Source organism: Erpetoichthys calabaricus, chromosome 16 (assembly GCF_900747795.2).
Source record: "Erpetoichthys calabaricus chromosome 16, fErpCal1.3, whole genome shotgun sequence".
NCBI lineage: Eukaryota > Metazoa > Chordata > Cladistia > Polypteriformes > Polypteridae > Erpetoichthys > Erpetoichthys calabaricus.
Genome location: NC_041409.2, coordinates 76,203,338 through 76,223,580, shown reverse-complemented (window position 1 = coordinate 76,223,580; position 20,243 = coordinate 76,203,338). Strand labels below are relative to the sequence as shown.

The window sequence follows — 20,243 nt, the reverse complement described above, 5'->3', positions numbered from 1 at the left end:
TGCAGGCCTCGTGACGAGCGAAGGTCACTCGTGGTCTCTGAAGCCGCTCTGCTGACATGGCTCTGCAGAGGCTCTTGCTGCTGTTGTGCTTCCCGGGTGAGTGTACTCTTAGTCGCTGGGTGCCAGGTTGGAAGGCTTATGATGGGGTAGGATGAGTGAGCGGGTGTGCGGATGGTCAATTTTTCTACTCCAGGCTTTAATGTCAAATGATGCTGGCCTGTAAACTCCAGCTTGTTTGGCACCTCACGGCTGCCTGCTCTTTCAGGCTTCGGCAGTGCTTTATACAAACGATGGATCCCTGACACCAACTATGAGAATTCTTCAAACTGGGACAGAGGCCGCGTCCCGTGTGGCACAGACCGAGTAGTCTTCCTACCAGAGAAGGTATGAGACTGATGACCCCTGGCATGTGGACTGGAGAGGCCAGTGTTGGTTGGTCATCACTCAGCTTCTTCCTGCTTTCCTTTACAGAAAGTCTCTGTTTATGTGGAGTCATCCCATAGCATCCTGGACCTGGTAAGTGACTCTGGGAGAAAACTGGTACAGAAGGGGGGGGGGGCTAATGGCAGACTGTTCACATGTTCCTAGGCATTTAAGGACCTTCCTTGATGTGGCCAGTCCCACTGTTTGTAGTTGAAGCTGCTGCTCACTTTGGTAATGTGTGAGAGTTGGGTGTTTGTTCAGACCTGGACCTAAAGGGGCGGCAGTGGTCTTATCAGAAGTTCAGTAGGGTGGTAAAGCTGGTGCTCTATATGCCTGCTGTGAAGCACAAGTGTCTGCTGGCTCTCTACAGCCATTTGCTTTTTGTTGCACAGAACCTGCCCCGGGATGCGGAGTTCATTTTTGGCCACGATGCTGAATTTGCTGCAAGCCGTGGAGCACAGGATCCTGGATGTGATGGAGGTCAGTTGCTCGCCGGTCTGTAGTGGGTGTGCTCAGGAAGGTGAACTGAGCTGGTTGGGTGCCCCTCGGGCAGCCCATTTTAGATATCTGCTCAGCTCCCTTATAGCCTAGAAAATGGATGGCTCGAGTTTGTCCCTGCTGTACTGCTTGCAGAGACGGGTAAAGTTAACAGAGGGGTCAGTGACCTTGTGACCACCCACTGCCCGGTAAAGTAGCTCAAGCACAACCAGACAGGCCACTCCCTTGGCTAATGGCCACAAATAAACTTTCCCTTTTGTACTTGGTGAGCAGGCACCATCACATTCCGAGACCCTGATGCACACCAGTGGTATGACCCCACCTTGTGGCAGGCTGCTGTCAGTGAAGATGACCTGGACACCGGACACTACCTGTTCACCGTCCATGAAGAGAGTGTCCCTTGCCACCACGACAGTGTGCTATTCAGGTCGCAGTCATCCTTTCGGGTTGGCATGGATTCAGATGATCAATCAATCATCCTGCGGAGCATCTCAGTCCTGGGCACGGTGGGCAGCTCTTATTTAACTTGTAATGAGGGGTAACTGTACCATGGTAGACACCACCCAGCATGCAGCAGAGTGGACGCAGAAGGTTAGTGACAAAACTTTTTTTTTTTTTGGTCCCTACCCCCAGAAATTCATCAATGACAAGGATTTTCAGGAATTTCTGAAGACCAACACTGGAAAGCTGCAGTTCCCTGACTTAACAGCCATTCGAGTGACAAACGAGAGGTGCAGGGAGAAATCGGGCTGCGAGTGTGGGAATAGCGCGGTGAGTGTTGGCCCTCTGTGGGGTGCAGGTGGAGGGATGAAGTGCAGCAGGTGCTTCTGCTCAGAGGGCCCCTGGCTTAAAACATCATCTTAAAGCCACGTCCCATTACGCAGCTTCTGCCTTCATTTACACAATCTCAGTGAGTCAGAGGGAGTTAGCGGTGTGCTCCCAAGAAGCCAGTCATGTAATGGGACGTGCCCAGTGACTCACCACAGTAAAATCAAACACTTTCTCTTGTAGGGGTGGGATGTGTGCGCAGGAGCATCGACACCCACTGCAGCTCACCCTGACGTACAATGTATAGAATGTGGCAACGAGGAATAAGGGACATCATAGGCAGAAGAGACGCTCATTGGGCTGATGGCTTGTGTTTTACCTGCTAAACCAGGAGCTGGGGAAATAAAAAGGGCTGAGAAGGCAGCTGAACTCGCTGCAACTGTCACCCCTTCATGCAGTGCTGGCCCCAGAGGGCTGTTAGAAAAAGGGGCGAGCACGACTCCGCAGGACAATCAGTAAATTTGAGGTGGGCTGCGATTTTCAGTGGTGTGATCTGGCATAGGGCAGTGACGAGATTAGTGACTGTGCTTGTCAAATCTGACATACCCTACAACAAAACGTTGTGTAATGTGACAGCAGCTTGGACAGATAAATGCTTGTGTGTAAGTAAAGGTAGACATGGCTACGCGAGTGTAACTGCCTAAATTAATGAATGGAATAAGAGTTTACTACTGGCACACTCATACTGTGAGTGGAAATCTCCTTAAACCCCGCTATCCAAAGACATGCAGGCTACGCAGACCCGTTGACCCTGCTGTGATTGCGTGTTCACCCTGTGATGGACTGGCGCCCCATAAACCCCCCATTCCGGCTCTGAATTATGCGGTTTAGAAAATGTACACGACCAGACTTCCATGGACTGTGTGTGCAATTAACCTGCTGAGACCTAAAACGACTCTTGGGTTCAGTAAACGAATGAAAGCCGACATGTCAAGAGGGGGGCCAGTTAAGCCCAACATGGTCAGTGCTGGTTAAGTTACTTTTACATAGTACCATTTTAAGCATATATATTACTTAAGAAAAAGTTATACTAATTATTATGTAGAGTGTTATTACAAATTACTTTAATTACCTCACAAATGAAGTTATGAAACTTTAAAAATTACTCAGCAAGCAAATCCTCTAAAATAGCACCATACATTTGTGGACACAGCACTAATTGAATGTGCGCTCACAGACCAGCCAGCACATAATGGCAGTTATATCTATTGTTAGTCAAATTAACTTTTACCAAGTAAAAACAATGAAAACGACGCAAAAACAGCAGCTCCCAAAATATGAGGCGCCCCTGTAAGGCACTTCCTGTTGTTGTGTGCAGAGCCCGAGACGTCCGTGGCTGACTTGTGCGACGCCTCTCTTACAGTGCATCCAGAAAGTCTTCACAGCGCATCACTTTCTCCACATTTTGTTATGTTACAGCCTTATTCCAAAATGGATTAAATTCATTTTTTTCCTCAGAATTCTACACACAACACCCCATAATGACAACGTGAAAAAAGTTTACTTGAGGTTTTTGCAAATTTATTAAAAATAAAAAAACTGAGAAATCCCATGTACATAAGTATTCACAGCCTTTGCTCAATACATTGTTGATGCACCTTTGGCAGCAATTCCAGCCTCAAGTCTTTTTGAATATGATGCCACAAGCTTGGCACACTTATCCTTGGCCAGTTTTGCCCATTCCTCTTTGCAGCACCTCTCAAGCTCCATCAGGTTGGATGGGAAGCGTCGGTGCACAGCCATTTTAAGATCTCTCCAGAGATGTTCAATCGGATTCAAGTCTGGGCTCTGGCTGGGCCACTCAAGGACATTCACAGAGTTGTCCTGAAGCCACTCCTTTGATATCTTGGCTGTGTGCTTAGGGTCATTGTCCTGCTGAGAGATGAACCGTCGCCCCAGTCTGAGGTCAAGAGCGCTCTGGAGCAGGTTTTCATCCTGGATGTCTCTGTACATTGATGCAGTCAACTTTCCCTTTATTCTGACTAGTCTCCCAGTTCCTGCTGCTGAAAAACATCCCCACAACATGATGCTGCCACCACCACGCTTCACTGTAGGGATGGTGCCAGGTTTCCTCCAAACGTCATGCCTGGCATTCACACCAAAGAGTTCAATCTTTGTCTCATCAGACCAGAGAATTTTCTTTCTTGTGGTCTGAGAGTCCTTCAGGTGCCTTTTGGCAAACTCCAGGCGGGCTGCCATGTGCCTTTTACTAAGGAGTGGCTTCCGTCTGGCCACTCTACCATACAGACCTGATTGGTGGATTGCTGCAGAGATGGTTGTCCTTCTGGAAGGTTCTCCTCTCTCCACAGAGGACCTCTGGAGCTCTGACAGAGTGACCATCGGGTTCTTGGTCACCTCCCTGACTATTGCCCTTCTCCCCCAATCGCACAGTTTAGATGGCCAGCCAGCTCTAGGAAGAGTCCTGGTGGTTTCAAACTTCTTCCACTTATGGATGATGGAGGCCACTGTGCTCATTGAGACCTTCAAAGCAGCAGAAATTTTTCTGTAACCTTCCCCAGATATGTGCCTCGAGACAATCCTGTCTCGGAGGTCTACAGACAATTCCTTTGACTTCATGCTTGGTTTGTGCTCTGACATGAACTGTCAACTGTGGGACCTTATATAGACAGGTGTGTGCCTTTCCAAATCATGTCCAGTCAACTGAATTTACCACAGGTGGACTCCAATGAAACTGCAGAAACATCTCAAGGATGATCAGGGGAAACAGGATGCACCTGAGCTCAATTTCAAGCTTCATGGCAAAGGCTGTGAATACTTGTGTACATGTGCTTTCTCAATTTTTTTTTATTTTTAATAAATTTGCAAAAATCTCAAGTAAACTTTTTTCACATTGTCATTATGGGGTGTTGTGTGTAGAATTCTGAGGAAAAAAATGAATTTAATCCATTTTGGAATAAGGCTGTAACATAACAAAATGTGGAAAAAGTGATGCGCTGTGAATACTTTCCGGATGCACTGTAGATTCTATGAAGACGTACATGCAGTTCTTAGTAATCGCTCGTGGTTTTCCACAGCGGCTGCAGTTTTCCGATTATCCACGATAATGAAGAACCCTTCGATTTTGGTAGCAATCGCATTACAGATGTGGTGGCCCCGAAGCAGTGGAGGCCTTTTTGCGCTCCAGTTTAGAATCGATCCAATGGACATTCGCATATTTAAAAATTATTTTAATTGCGTGGTCTGCGGTAGTACAAACAAACTGCACCTCCTGAAAAGTCACTTAGTTTACGTTCAATTTTAATTGTATTATAAGCATCATAAAGACGCTTATCGAATGTTTTTCAAGAAAGCGGTGTCTGAAGGCCGCACGTCCTCTCCAACCTACGAAGCATTGCGCTTCTGTAGCCAAGCAGGTGCCATAGCAGACTTGCTTTGTACAGTGACGATTATATTTTGATGTTTCGTGACGGATGGCGGAGTATAACAGAACAGTCAAAGTGTGGCGCCAATGCATCGAGAAAACGGACACCGACACCAAGTTGTTTGCTACAAGGGTAGTGCTCTTACTTTTCAGATTATGGTAATTGCAATTAATATTATTACATAACGTACTCCTCCCGACTCTGCCAACGACACGTTTATTTGACAAACGACCACACGGCCGACTGCTCGTCTAGAAGTCCGACGAAACCAGCCGCCTATTCCCGCTTTGCTAGACACGCGATACGCTCACCTGCCGCTACACACCGCCGCTCGCTCAGGCTGTCGCGCTCCCGCCCTGCAGTTCACGAAACGCCACATGCTATTTTGATCCGGGCTGCTATTGTGCGTCTCGTTTGGAAGTCTCCGCCAGCATTCTCGAATCTTCCCGGGCTTGCAGCATTGAACGCGAAGCTTGCAGAAACTCGTAGAATGCCCCGCTCCGTGGACGAGCGGGACAGACAGCTGCCAATCAGGTATCAAGCCACGCCCACCGGTCGCATATTTGAATATGACGGTCAAAATTATATGGGCACGCAATTAATTATTACACATTATTTGACTAAAGTCTTTATCCAACGCGACTTACAACATTCAAGATTCAATTGGTTACATCGTTTTGGTTTTTCCAATCGGAGCACAGGCAGGTGAAGTGACAGGCTCAGGGTCACACCTTGTCAGTAGTGGGATTTGATGCCACAGCCTCAGAGTTTGATGTCCAAAATCGTAACCAGAACGCCACACTGCCAAATAAATAAGATATATTATGAAATGTGACAATAAGTTAAAAAAAAAACAGTGATATGTGTGCACCATTTAAATAGTTCGTGAAATATGTCCATATTTTATTTATATATTTTTTCTTCATTTATTTCAGTGACATCACATGCAACGTGAAATGAACAATCAAATGAAAACTCTTCTTTTCCATTTCACAATATGCGCGTAAATAAAAGTCACAATGTTTTTTGTTGGTAGTATGCTGCAAAACAACATGAAATGCGGCTTAAATTTTAAACTCGTCAAAGCTGAGAGGGCGGGCTCTAGTGAGTGCTGAGTTTTGATTGGTGAATAGTCGGTACTCGAGACTTAAACCTTCAATCATCAAATGCCATATTTACAGCCGACACTTCAGATAGAGGCTCCTAATGATGGATTAATTCAGAGTTTACAGAATTAAAGTAGCCGCTTCACACTGTTATTCTGAGCGATTTATTCTTGTGGTCCACGTGCACGGTCACAATTTTGAGCATGCGCCTGGCCCACAGGATTCCCAAATCGAGTAAAGTACCGGTATGTACGTCAACTCCGTGAATGACTCACCAATCAAACCTGTGCACTCACTAGAGCCCATCCTCTCTTCAAACTGAAGCCGCATTTCATGTTGTTTGGAGGACTATTATGGAAACTATTTAAATACATAACCAACAAAAATATTCTGTGCCACATTTAAATTACACTCACTTTTTATGTTTTCGTTATTGTACTTTTTCATTTGTGTATTTAATTTTGTCCAAAATATTCCTCGATAGCACATGCATTGTCATTAAAATAAATAGATGAGGAAATAATTTGTTTCACGAAATGCCTTTGTTGCTTATTTCCATATGAACCTATTTATGTCACATTTCATGATATATTTGTGTATTTATTTTGTCCACACTACTATAATACACCTAAATCAACTCCTGCGCTAAATGTAATATTTTCATGAAGAAGTGTTATGGTCCTGTGGCTGGAGTGTGCACCGAGGGGTCAGACATTGCAGGTCTGCAGCACGATTCAATTGATTTTTTTGTTTTAAAGTCATTTCTTGGGCACCTGTCACAGAAATATTAAACTGCTAAAATTAAACTATGATTTGATGGAATACAGTATATGCATTAAACTGTGGCATCATCACACAGACATGATCACAGTATTTTTAACGAATATTTTTAAATAAGAGGCATCACCACAAATATACATTTAACATAAGTACTTTTAGATATTATTTGGTTAACTACATACAAAATGTAAGTAGCTGTAAGGAGATTTCTACTACTGTACCAAACGCACAAATAGTAATCCCTTTATTGAAGTTGTACACTCATTAAGATAATAGGCTTTATTCCTGAAACACAGCTTCACTTATGCTTAACATCCCTCACTGCCTTACATGCACACATACATTTAGCTGTTGAGTCTGGCAGACCCTCTGAATGATCCTATGCCAAAGATCCACACTTATCATTTGGAGGCTGCGGCTGGAGGTGCAGTCACAGGGTCCTTTGGCTAGAGCAGACACATCACGGTCAACCACATGCTAGCACCCCACTTGTTGGGGCCCAGCTGGGCTGTCTCAAGCACTATTTTCATCCCTTTTTCAGAATCACAATCGCATCTGTGCCAATCTGCTAAGGCATTCAGAATGTCCAGCCATCGAGTGCAAGGAGCCCCTAAATCCAGTTGGCCACTGCTGCCCCGTCTGTGGTAAGTGAAGGAGGAGACTCATTTGCCCAGTGGGTTGGATGTTGCTTACCTTGCATTAATGCTGCCTGTGTCTTGGCACAGGTGCCACCCTGACTCTCCAATACACCGAGACCTTTGACCTGGAGCTCTACAGAAGCCGCCTGCAGCATCTTTACCTGAATACGGTAGGCTCAGTACCATTAAAATGGGGAGGAGATGAACAAAACTACGACAGAAAAGGAGATAAAGCAACAAAGGGACAGGAATAAAAAGGGAGAGTGAAGGATGATCAGATAAAAAGGAGGTGCATTACAGCAGAGAACAGGGGAGGAAAGGCAAAGAGCAAGGACATGTCTAGTGGAGGACCGCGGCTTGGCCCCTCCAAGGCAGCACGATAGGCCATTTCCAGGAGGTTTAATGTGCTGTATTCCGATTTGTGCCTTTTGTTTTTCAGCCCATGTACAGCAGCATTCAGATGGCCATGTCCAAAGTGCCTAAAGCACCAGCCATTACAGGGCTTGACCAGAGGGAAGCAGCGACAGTTATCCAGGTGCTTCTCTTGGATCAAGAAACAGGAGAGAATACAGGAAGGCTGGCTGTAGCCCTGGCCATGGAGATCATGAAGGACATTAACAGCCAAGGTGACTATGCCTGTAACGAGACAATAGTTGGTCATCAGGTGTGGTTCAATCCATTTCACATTGAGCCACTTGCTTCCTTTCAGGTGCTACCTTTGGGATCACAAAGGGGGAGATTCAGACAGCCACCGGCTCTGGGAGTGAGAGGCACACTGGAGGCATGACGGGCGGTGCGATTGCTGGCACTGTGATTACACTGCTCCTGCTTCTGCTTGGTTTTGCTTCCCTTGTTGCACTATTCATGAGGGGTTCACTCAGGTGAGAGATGTGGGACAGCAGGTGGAAAGACAGGACAGGAACATGGCAGGCTTAGTTGCCCGTCCTGGCTCTGCCCATCTGCTTGGTGTTTTGGTCAAGAAACTCCAGCACACTTGCTCCTTTTTCAACAGGTTTCCCACACTTCCTTTCCTGAAAAAGGCAGACGGAGACATGGAGACTCTTGGAGGACCAATTGACAAAGGATTTGATAACCCCATATTTGACACAGATATGCCAACGGTATGTGTCTACAGTAAGAAAAAAAGGTTGAGAATAAGAACAAAAATGGCACTGGACTCAATCCAGTGTTCTGTACACCAGCAGCACCAGTTAGGGCTGAGAAAAAAAGAACCAAGAAAGGCTGCTTTGCCCACAAAGAGTCCAAGGTACCCCACCTAGCTGGTGGTGGATGGAAGAGGGAAAAGGGAGGCGAGGCCATTCAGGGCAGAGGTTGACCGCATCTCTCACACCCATTTCTCTCTTTCTAGAATTTGCCAGGCCTGTACTCTACAAATGAGGCCCTAAAAACGGTCAGCTACAGCAGCTCCGGTGTGCACTTTGTGAATCCCGTCTATGATGAGACAGAGTTCAACATCTGAGCCTCTGTGATCCCCCAACACGAGAGGTTTCTGGCCTTGAATTTTTGTCAGTTTGGATTCTCCAATGGTGTAGATGATTCTGAGAAGTCTGAAATCACCTAAAATTCTGGCTAACAAAATTTATTGACAGGAGGAAATTAAGAGCATTGCCAGAGAATCACAAAGCAGACAGTCACTGCCACGTGACCACAGGGTTAAAGTTTGATTTGCTCAAATCCTATGTTTGTTTGCAGACTGAACGATGCTGAATAAATGTTTAGGATGCACCTTCAGTCTCTGTGTGCTCATTAATACAATCATCCAGCTTCACTTGCACCATAGTTTGTCTGTTTAGCTCCAAGCCATGCTGCCACACGTCCCTTCACCCAAGGATTACGAGGTCCACCGACCATTAAATGCATTTTACATGAGCAGAGATTGTAACATATTACAAGAGTCCTTATTTTTAATTTAGACACTGAATAACTGCATCATATTGCATACCTAAACAGAAGTGTGACCTTGTGAACAAATAATTGGCAGAGATGCTTGGCCACAAGACTTGGCTTCTTTAATAACTTAAAATATCTTCCATTTTGCCACAGTTGCAAAAAAATAGAAATTAAGTTTACGAAAAGAAAAAAAAAAATCCCCTTTTTCTTTATTACCTTTTCTGCTTTTTAAATTTAATTAATTATAAAGACTTGCAATTAAAAAAAGGGAAGGAATCTGGAAAGCAGTTGAGGTTTGACTTAAATACTGAGCGACTTCACAAAGAAAAATACTAAAGGGAGGGTTGAGGATGGGTTTGGGGACCAAAAAAAAAGGAGAAACATAATACCAAAAAAAACAAAAGACCGGGTTCATTGAAAATTTCTGTATGAGGCACCAGCAGGCGGGCAACAAAAAAAACAAACCTGGTGCTCCAGATATCACGGATGTTACTGTAATGTCACAGAAGGCACACTTGTGTGACGCACTGGATATAGGCCATTGACGGCTGTCAAATAGAAGCTTTTAAATGAAGGGTGTTCACAAACATTTGGATAAAATTCGGGAAAAGAAGGTGGCAGGGATAAAATGGCAACAAAACAGTTGGTTAGTAGTGAGCAGCTGCGTGCGCACCATGGGGGCTTTTTGTTTTTGCAATTTTTCACAAAGCAAACAACATGTCATACGTGAAATGGGCTGGCTGTCACGCACATCAAGATGTGACATAAGTACACCGCAGAGCGCGCAGTTCATGGATATTTCAATTGATCCTATGCATTACGCAGTGAGAGTTTCCTTAAGTAACCATTTCAAAGCAATTTTACAGCTATTGCAAGGAGCTCGCATGTGTCTCAGGAAAAGCTGAGTCTTACATATTCTGCAGCCTCTCTCTACGTGCTGTACATTACTGATAAAGCACTGCACAAAGCTAACTGACACAGACATTCACAGTAGTGACTACTGGCACTGCATAAACCCTGAAGAGTCAGATATTGGCATTTTCATTTTTGACCCCGACAGTGCAAAAGAACAGGAAGAGATAAATGTCTCTAATGTAGGCTAAAAGTGGACTGCAGCTGCAGTTCCTGACTGATTCAGCAGTCCATTGATCCTTATCCACAATGAAGAGAAGTTAGTCAGAGCAATCGATAATTTTCATAATATGTGATGCTAGGATTATTTCTTAAAATTTTAAAAGGAAAAATAGGACTCTTCTGGAACATGTAAGTAGAAACTGCTGAACAAAACTATCCAGCAGAGCTGAACCATGGGGCTCCATTTGTCCTTTCTGGGATAAATTCTTTGCTATGGATCATCCACTGTGCTGAATTTCTTACAGTCAGCATAACAACATGCTGCAGAGATTCATTGCACGACCCCTCTGGTCTGGGCCTTTGTAATACATATTGAAAGATATAAAGAGCTACAAAGCGGGCATACAAACATATGGGGGAAACTTGCAGCTTTCTGAACAGCAGAAGAAATAACTTCTGAATGCCTGACACCGGGCCAGCAGCCTCTGGTGAAATTCTAAGCTGAGGTTTGCTTTTCTGTGCTAAGTTCATATCCCACACACAGTAGCTTGCAAAGACCTTGAGAACACCAATCCTGTTCTTATACCATGGACACGATTAGCAAGGTCATTTACAGATGAAACCCATTAGGAAATTCGCTCATTAATTATGCTTGAAAAAGAAATCATGAAATCTATTTAAAAAAATAAAAGTCATTCTGATTTGGAGTAAACAGATGTGAGAAGAAATTAAATGATCACAATTCTTTTCTGTGCAACACTGATCAAAAAGAAAAAAAAAAACTAAAAACTAAATACAAGCTGTACTTGGCACTTTCTTGTAGCAACATTTCTTCAAGATCCTCAAGTCCTGATGTTTCCCATCCTGAAGCAAAGTAAGAAAGAGTTTTAAAAAAATCCTTTCTGGAACAAACTGGTTGTTTCAAACATCAAACGTGGAATGGTCCAGGCCGTCGAGGGTAAGCTGGCTGCGGTGTGGGGAATTGGGACTCGGAGGGCTGCTGGGATTTGAGCTGTTTGAAGGAGTTGAATGTTTGGTGGAGTCAGAGTCCGGCTGGAAAGAAAACCATTAAAATGTTAGCAGTTTACTATAAAGGAATAATTTGGAACAAAATTAAATAAATAAGTAAATAAATGAAATTTAACAATAAATAACATCCTGAAATGCTTGGTTCATTATTTCTTCATTTATTTATTTTTAGTGGCACACAAACAACATAAAATAAGCCCGACATAAATACTGTCACTATCACTTGTCAAAGTTGAGAGGGTGGATTCCAGCCAGTACTGTTTTATGATTGGTGAATTATCGGTAGAGCGGGTGTAAACCTTTGACTATCAAGTGGCACATTTACAGCAGACACTTCAGATGCAGGTATCTAATGATGAATTTGAAGTTCCTTGGATTAAAGTTTCCACTCTACACAGTTGTTCTGGGCACCATTTTCTTGCACTCGTATCCAACTCGCACAGCCACACCGTTGAGCATGTGCATGAGCCACTGGATTTCCAAGTCAAGCGCATACATCCACTTTGCAGACAGTTCACCAATCAAAACACAATACAGGCTAGAGAACCTTTGTTGAGTGAAAGTGAAAGTATTTATTTCAGGGCTTGCTTCATATGTTGTGTGCCTGTCACTGAAATAAATTAATGAAGTAAAAAATTACATAAAAACAAAAAAAATATAAGGAACAAAAAATGATATTTCATGAAACATTATTATTTATACATGCACTGCACAATACTTTTATTTATTTGAGAATCTATATATTTATTTAATTTTGTCCAAGATATTCCTCTGTTTTTTTATAACCATCATGGCCTGGTTCAAAGGGGTTGAAATATCCTGTATAACAAAAGCATAGTGAAATCATGGAGAGAAGTGTGAAGTCTACACCTGGGCCACTCACAAGTAACTTATAGTAGCTTCAATAGTTAATGACAAAAAAAAGTAAAATTTACCTGAAAAAACCATTAAAAAAGTTACAAAGTAGCAACTATACTGAATCCAAATGAAACTAAAAAGTAAAAATCTATTACAGGTGCCAAGAAAAAACACATTTAATGGCATATTTTAAGTTAAGTGGGCTAGAAACACATGAACGCAAAGAGTGTCCCCAGTTATCATAAGGAATTCATCAGTTGTTTTCTTCTAGCATGTGCACAACTTGGTGGTTGTGTGTATACAAGCATCCTCCATTCAGAAGAATTAGGACAATGATGTCAAAACTCCGTTTTTTGAGCAAGCTGTATTTAAGCTGAAAGAACTCATGAAGGAAAAAAATCAGAATCAACATTCATGTCTCCAGGAACTCCCATGTTCATATGCTTAGAGATTTCAGAGTAATCCAACTTTTGTGTCTCTTCCCCTGAGAAATATCAATAAACTGGATCCAAGATGTTTTACTGCTCAGCTATTTTACATTTTTTTCCTAAAAGTGGTAGGAATTTGGAGTGATGAATTTTGCTTTTGTGTCCATTATTCAACTTAAATCTTAAACGGTTGCATATACAGTCAAAATACTAATTTTGACTAATTTGGACTCCAATGAAGCTGCAGAAACATCTCAAGGATGATCAGGGGAAACAGGATGCACCTGAGCTCAATTTTGAGCTTCATGGCAAAGGCTGTGAATACTTATGTACATGTGCTTTCTCAATTTTTTTATTTTTAATGAATTTGCAAAAATATCAAGTAAACTTTTTTCACGTTGTCATTATGGGGTGTTGTGTGTAGAATTCTGAGGAAAAAAATGAATTTAATCCATTTTGGAATAAGACTGTAACATAACAAAATGTGGAAAAAGTGATGCGCTGTGAATACTTTCCGGATGCACTGTATATTATTATTATTATTATTATATATATATATATATATATATTATATATATATATATATATATATATATATATTAGCAAAATACCTGCGCTTCGCAGCGGAGAAGTAGTGTGTTAAAGAGGTTATGAAAAAAAAAGGAAACATTTTAAAAATAACGTAACATGATTGTCAATGTAATTGTGTTGTCATTGTTATAACTGTTGCTGTCTTTTATATATATATATATATATATATATATATATATATATATATATATATATATATATAATATATATAATATACACACACACATAAACATTTATATACATATACATATATATACATATCTACATATACACATCTACATATATATACACACATACATAAACACACACATAAGACTTACTGACTGAAACGGGCTTTCATTGACAATCATGTTACGTTATTTTTAAAATGTTTCCTTTTTTTTTCATAACCTCTTTAACACACTACTTCTCCGCTGCGAAGCGCGGGTATTTTGCTAGTATATATATATATATATATATATATATATATATATACATATACACACATACATGCAGTTTTAATAACACAGAAATCAATATAAACATTAACATCATTATCATATGAGAATATGAAGTAATATATAAGAAGCACATTTCATATAAATATAAATTATTAAACAGTAAAATCTTCTTCTGTAATTTGCTACCGTGGCAATTTGTGTGTCTGTCCAGGATTTTAAATGACCTGTAGCTCGCAAACCGTTTCACCTATACACTTGAAATGTGGTACACATATAGTACGTCACGTCTACTATCCGCTTTATGGGTGATGATTGTTTTACTGTTTTTATGTTTATTTTATTTTATTGTAGAATCAACTCCTATCTGCACACAGCAGGGCAGCCGTGGGCGGATGCGTATGGTGTATTCACTCCATGTTATCGTGCATTGCGCTGTCAGTGGTATTTTGATAAAAGAATTTGAACAACATATAAGAAGCGTATAAATTATTAAACAGTAAAACATTAACATTTAAGAAGTAAAGTTACATTAAGTACTACTGCAGTGCCTTCGGGTATACCTCATTTTTTGTTTGCCCATTACATGCTTAAATGTATACATTTTTTGGTGCACCTACCCGAGAACACGCGACACATAACCGAGCGTGGGAGAAGCATGGATTTTAAACACGCGTTGAGTTGATCTGCTGGTCTCCCTCGTGGAATAACTGGTAATGTTTGACTAAAATCTACAGCGAGTAAAACGACATTACCTCCTATTTTTTTTTTTACGATCTGTGAGATCTTGCTTTTTTCGGTTCAAGGCTTCATAAGCTCTTTTATGTTGTATGGTGTACTTATCCCAAACCATCATCTTTGAATGTTGCAAGACTTTCGCCTTGTATGTAGATCGGGGTAATTACATTCATTGCATTCCTAGCCTGAATCACAATGTGATTGTATGGGTGGCTACCTGGCACTGTAGGGTTGCCACCCGTCCTTTAAAATACGGAATCGTGCCGCGTTTGAGAATGAAATTGCGCGTCCCGTTTTGAATCAATACTGGACGGGATTTATCCCGTATTTTTTTTATAATTTTTTTTTTAAAACAGCGTCTCATGCAAATCATCCCACACGCATTTTATGAAGATGCCTCCTTTCCTACTTTTGATTGGGTAATACTTGATGTCATCGTTAGTTTGATTGGTCTTTTTAACTGTCCAGTGAGGAGGGCGTGTCTTTTAAGTAGAGTGTGCAAAGTGTTGGCACTGAGATGTGGCGTCAGCGCCATAGTTGAAGCCCCTAACGTTGCGGTCAGCAAGTCGGCTAACATCCGCCATGTGCCGTCTTTCAGTTGCGAGAAGCAGATCATAGAATGGTTGAAACTGTTGCCCCTAACGTTGCGCCACGGCGTGTGGTTCGTTTATACCTTGTGTCTTCTCATTAAACTTTTATCTCGCGAATATGTTATTGCAATCCGCAGCGGGAGCGTTTCTATAAACTTAATTTAAACTTACGTTTTACACCGTGCTTTGTTTCCCTTATGAACATGCTTGTATGCTTAACTCGCTCCGTTCTCAATTGTTTAATTAATTTTTTGCTGTGCGCTGTTTGCGGCTCTTCCTCCATTTCCCCCTACTTCGTTCTTTTATCTCGCGAATATGTTATTGCAATCCTTAACGGGAGCGTTTCAATAAACTGATTGAAAATAGTTTTGCATTTACCTTTTTAGTAAAAGGCGAGCTTTTAAGCCTGAGAAATCACCCCGTAAATGCACACGTTTAATTGCACATGTGTTAATATGTATGGTTACACAGTATTAAAAGACAGTGAACAACGTCAGTTACCTTTGTTCCCGCGTTTGATAAAAGGTGAGCTTTTAAGCCTGAGAAATCACCCCGTAAATGCACACGTTTAATTGCACATGTTTTAATATGTATGCTTACACAGTATTAAAAGACAGTCAAAAATTAACGTCATTTACCTTCGTTTCCGCGTGTGACTCGTGCTGTAAATCTCTTCCTTGTTTTTAGTTCACGTGATTACGTAGGAGGCGTGATGACGCGATACGTGACTCCGCCTCCTCCATTACAGTATATGGACAAAAAATATGTTCCAGTTATGACCATTACGCTTTGAATTTCGAAATGAAACCTGCCTAACTTTTGTAAGTAAGCTGTAAGGAATGAGCTTGCCAAATTTCAGCCTTCCACCTACACGGGAAGTTGGAGAATTAGTGATGAGTCAGTCAGTCAGTGAGTGAGTCAGTCAGTGAGGGCTTTGCCTTTTATTATTATAGATATATATATATATATATATATATATATATATATATATAGAGGTGCTGGTCATAAAATTAGAATATCATGACAAAGATGATTTATTTCAGTAATTCCATTCAAAAAGTGAAAGTTGTATATTAGATTCATTCATTACACACAGACTGATGTATTTCAAATGTTAATTTCTTTTAATGTTGATGATTATAACTGACAACTAATGAAAGTCCCAAATTCAGTATCTCGGAAAATTAGAATATCAATTAAGACCAATACAAAAACAGGATTTTTAGAAATGTTGGCCAACTGAAAGGTATGAACATGAAAAGTATGAGCATGTACAGCACTCAATATTTAGTTAGGGTTCCTTTGGCCTGGATTACTGCAGCAATGCGGCGTGGCATGGAGTCGATCAGTCTGTGGCACTGCTCAGGTGTTATGAGAGCCCATGTTGCTCTGATAATGGCCTTCAGCTCTTCTGAATTGTTGGGTCTGGCGTACTGCATCTTCCTCTTCACAATACCCCATAGATTTTCTATGGGGTTATGGTCAGGCGAGTTTGCTGGCCAATCAAGAACAGGGATACCATGGTCCTTAAACCAGGTACTGGTAGCTTTGGCACTGTGTGCAGGTGCCAGGTCCTGTTGGAAAATGAAATCTGCATCTCCATAAAGTTAGGCAGCAGCAGGAAGCATGAAGTGCTCTAAAACTTCCTGGTAGATGGCTACGTTGACCTTGGACCTCAGAAAACACAATGGACCAACACCAGCAGATGACATGGCATCCCAAACCATCACTGACTGTGGAAACTTTACACTGGACCTCACGCAACGTGGATTCTGTGCCTCTACCTCTCTTCCTCCAGACTCTGGGACCTTGATTTCCAAAGGAAATGCAAAATTTACTTTCATCAGAGAACCTAACTTTGGACCACTCAGCAGCAGTCCAGTCCTTTTTGTCTTTAGTCTGACGCTGTCTCTTGTTCAAGAGTGGCTTGACACAAGGAATGCAACAGCTGAAACCCATGTCTTGCATACGTCTGTGCGTGGTGGTTCTTGAAGCACTCACTCCAGCTGCAGTCCACTCTTTGTGAATCTCCCCCAGATTTTTGAATGGGTTTTGTTTCACAATCCTCTCCAGGGTGCGGTTATCCCTATTGCTTGTTCACTTTTTTCTACCACATCTTGTCCTTCCCTTCGCCTCTCTATTAATGTGCTTGGACACAGAGCTCTGTGAACAGCCAGCCTCTTTAGCAATGCCCTTTTGTGTCTTGCCCTCCTTGTGCAAGGTGTCAATGGTCGTCTTTTGGACAACTGTCAAGTCAGCAGTCTTCCCCATGATTGTGTAGCCTACAGAACTAGACTGAGAGACCATTTAAAGGCTTTTGCAGGTGTTTTGAGTTAATTAGCTGATTAGAGTGTGGCACCAGGTGTCTTCAATATTGAACCTTTTCACAATATTCCATTTTTCTGAGATACTGAATTTGGGACTTTCATTAGTTGTCAGTTATAATCATCAAAATTAAAAGAAATAAACATTTGAAATACATCAGTCTGTGTGTAATGAATGAATCTAATATACAAGTTTCACTTTTTGAATGTAATTACTGAAATAAATCAACTTTGTCATGATATTCTAATTTTATGACCAGCACCTGTATACACAGGTCCATAAATATTTGGACAGAGACAACTTTTTTCTAATTTTGGTTCTGTACATTACCACAATGAATTTTAAATGAAACAACTGAGATGCAGTTGAAGTGCAGACTTTCAGCTTTAATTCAGTGGGGTGAACAAAACGATTGCATAAAAATGTGAGGCAACTAAAGCATTTTTTTAACACAATCCCTTCATTTCAGGGGCTCAAAAGTAATTGGACAAATTAAATAACTGGAAATAAAATGTTCATTTTTAATACTTGGTTGAAAACCCTTTGCTGGCAATGACAGCCTGAAGTCTTGAACTCATGGACATCATCAGATGCTGGGTTTCCTCCTTTTTAATGCTCTGCCAGGCCTTTACTGCAACGGCTTTCAGTTGCTGTTTGTTTGTGGGCCTTTCTGTCTGAAGTTTAGTCTTCAACAAGTGAAATGCATGCTAAATTGGGTTAAGATCAGGTGACTGACTTGTCCATTCAAGAATTTTCCACTTCTTTGCTTTAATAAACTCCTGGGTTGCTTTGGCTGTAGGTTTTGGGTCACTGTCCATCTGTCCAATTGATTGCCACCCAATCAATTTGACTGCATTTAGCTGGATTTGAGCAGACAGTATGTCTCTGAACACCTCAGAATTCATTCGGCTGCTTCTGTCCTGTGTCACATCATCAATAAACACTAGTGTCCCAGTGCCACTGGCAGCCATGCACGCCCAAGCCATCACACTGCCTCCACCGTGTTTAACAGATGATGTGGTATGCTTTGGATAATGAGCTGTTCCACACCTTCTCCATACTTTTTTCTTAACATTATTCTGGGAGAGGTTGATCTTGGTTTCATCTGTCCAAAGAATGTTTTTCCAGAACTGTGCTGGCTTTTTTAGATGTTCTTTAGCAAAGTCCAATCTAGCCTTTCTATTCTTGAGGCTTATGAGTGGGTTGCAACTTGCAGTGCACCCTCTGCATTTACTTTCATGCAGTCTTCTCTTTATGGTAGACTTGGATATTGATATGCTTACCCCCTGGAGAGTGTTGTTCACTTGGTTGGCTGTTGTGAAGGGGTTTCTCTTCACCATGGAAATGATTCTGCGATCATCCACCACTGTTGTCTTCTGTGGACGTCCAGGTCTTTTTGCGTTGCTGAGTTCACCAGTGCTTGCTTTCTTTCTCAGGATGTACCAAACTGTAGATTTTGCCACTCATAATATGGTAGCAATTTCTCGGATGGGTTTTTTCTGTTTTCGCAGCTTAAGGATGGCTTCTTTCACCTGCACGGAGAGCTCCTTTGACCACACGTTGTCTGTTCACAGCAAAATCTTCCACATGCAAGCACCACACCTCAAATCAACTGCAGGCCTTTTATCTGCTTAACTGATAATGACATAACGACGGACTTGCCCACACCTGCCCATGAAATAGCCTTTGAGTCAATTGTCCAATTACTTTTGAGCCCCTGAAATGAAGGGATTGTGTTAAAAAAATGCTTTAGTTGCCTCACATTTTTATGCAATCGTTTTGTTCGCCCCACTGAATTAAAGCTGAAAGTCTGCACTTCAACTGCATCTGAGTTGTTTCATTTAAAATTCATTGTGGTAATGTACAGAACCAAAATTAGGAAAAAAGTCCAAATATTTATGGACCTAACTGTATATATACACACACACACACACACACATAGAATGATGAAAAAAAAATGAATGGAAAAAAAAGAAGAGAAGAGCAGTTTGATATTTACCTCTTTTTCAAAATCTTGGTCAGGATCTGAGATGTTGCGTGATGATGCTGAGCTGCTAAAATCTGTACCCCCTGAGAGAGAAATTAAAGACAACAAATAATTAACTTGGATATCCTGGTTGACAGTCAAAACAGACAGTCAACATATTCATGTAAGCTTTTCTTATACAGTAGACGTTTATTCATGCCAATAAATATAACAGACAAAACATTCGTATGTTTTTCTAAAATAGTGATTTCTACTTCATACAACTTTGTAAGTTACATTTTACTACTCAAAAGACAATTGTGAGAGTAATTGTTTATATTAAATTAGGTATCTAATAATTCTTCTAAAGAACTCCGGAACACAGTATTGTACAGTGACTAAAAATAGACTTAACCTAAATATGATGCCAACTGACATCATACCCGATTCTAAATTCTTATAGTTTTATACTTTTAAAATTAGAATGGGCAAACATGGTGAGCCTTAGCGATCCAATGCACTACTCAGAACAGAAATGGAAACAGTAATCAAAAAAGTTGAAATGGTATGGTTTTCTAGTTTTGCTTACCACATAACTCTTAAGCACCAAATATAATGTGCAAAAAAATAGAGAAATGTA

The 20,243-nt window shown here is 41.3% G+C and overlaps 2 protein-coding genes across 2 annotated transcripts in view; one reads left to right on the top strand and one right to left on the bottom strand.

Moving 5' to 3' along the window:
• Positions 1 to 213: 213 nt before the first annotated feature.
• Positions 214 to 9,265, top strand: amn (amnion associated transmembrane protein; the record flags this gene model as incomplete). The annotated part of the gene is made up of 11 exons (XM_028822293.2): positions 214 to 384; positions 472 to 516; positions 816 to 903; positions 1,195 to 1,427; positions 1,555 to 1,692; positions 7,560 to 7,662; positions 7,744 to 7,826; positions 8,096 to 8,282; positions 8,366 to 8,537; positions 8,669 to 8,777; positions 9,026 to 9,265. Coding segments are annotated over 11 exons (1,440 nt in total), but the record flags the coding sequence as incomplete, so codon positions are not given.
• Positions 9,266 to 9,669: 404 nt separating this feature from the next.
• The window catches only part of cdc42bpb (CDC42 binding protein kinase beta (DMPK-like)), a 227,351-nt gene continuing 216,777 nt past the window's right edge, over positions 9,670 to 20,243 (bottom strand). The window contains 2 exon segments of the mRNA XM_051919892.1: positions 9,670 to 11,694; positions 19,637 to 19,707. Coding sequence (XP_051775852.1) covers positions 11,563 to 11,694; positions 19,637 to 19,707 — 203 coding nt within the window. The 3' untranslated portion in view covers positions 9,670 to 11,562.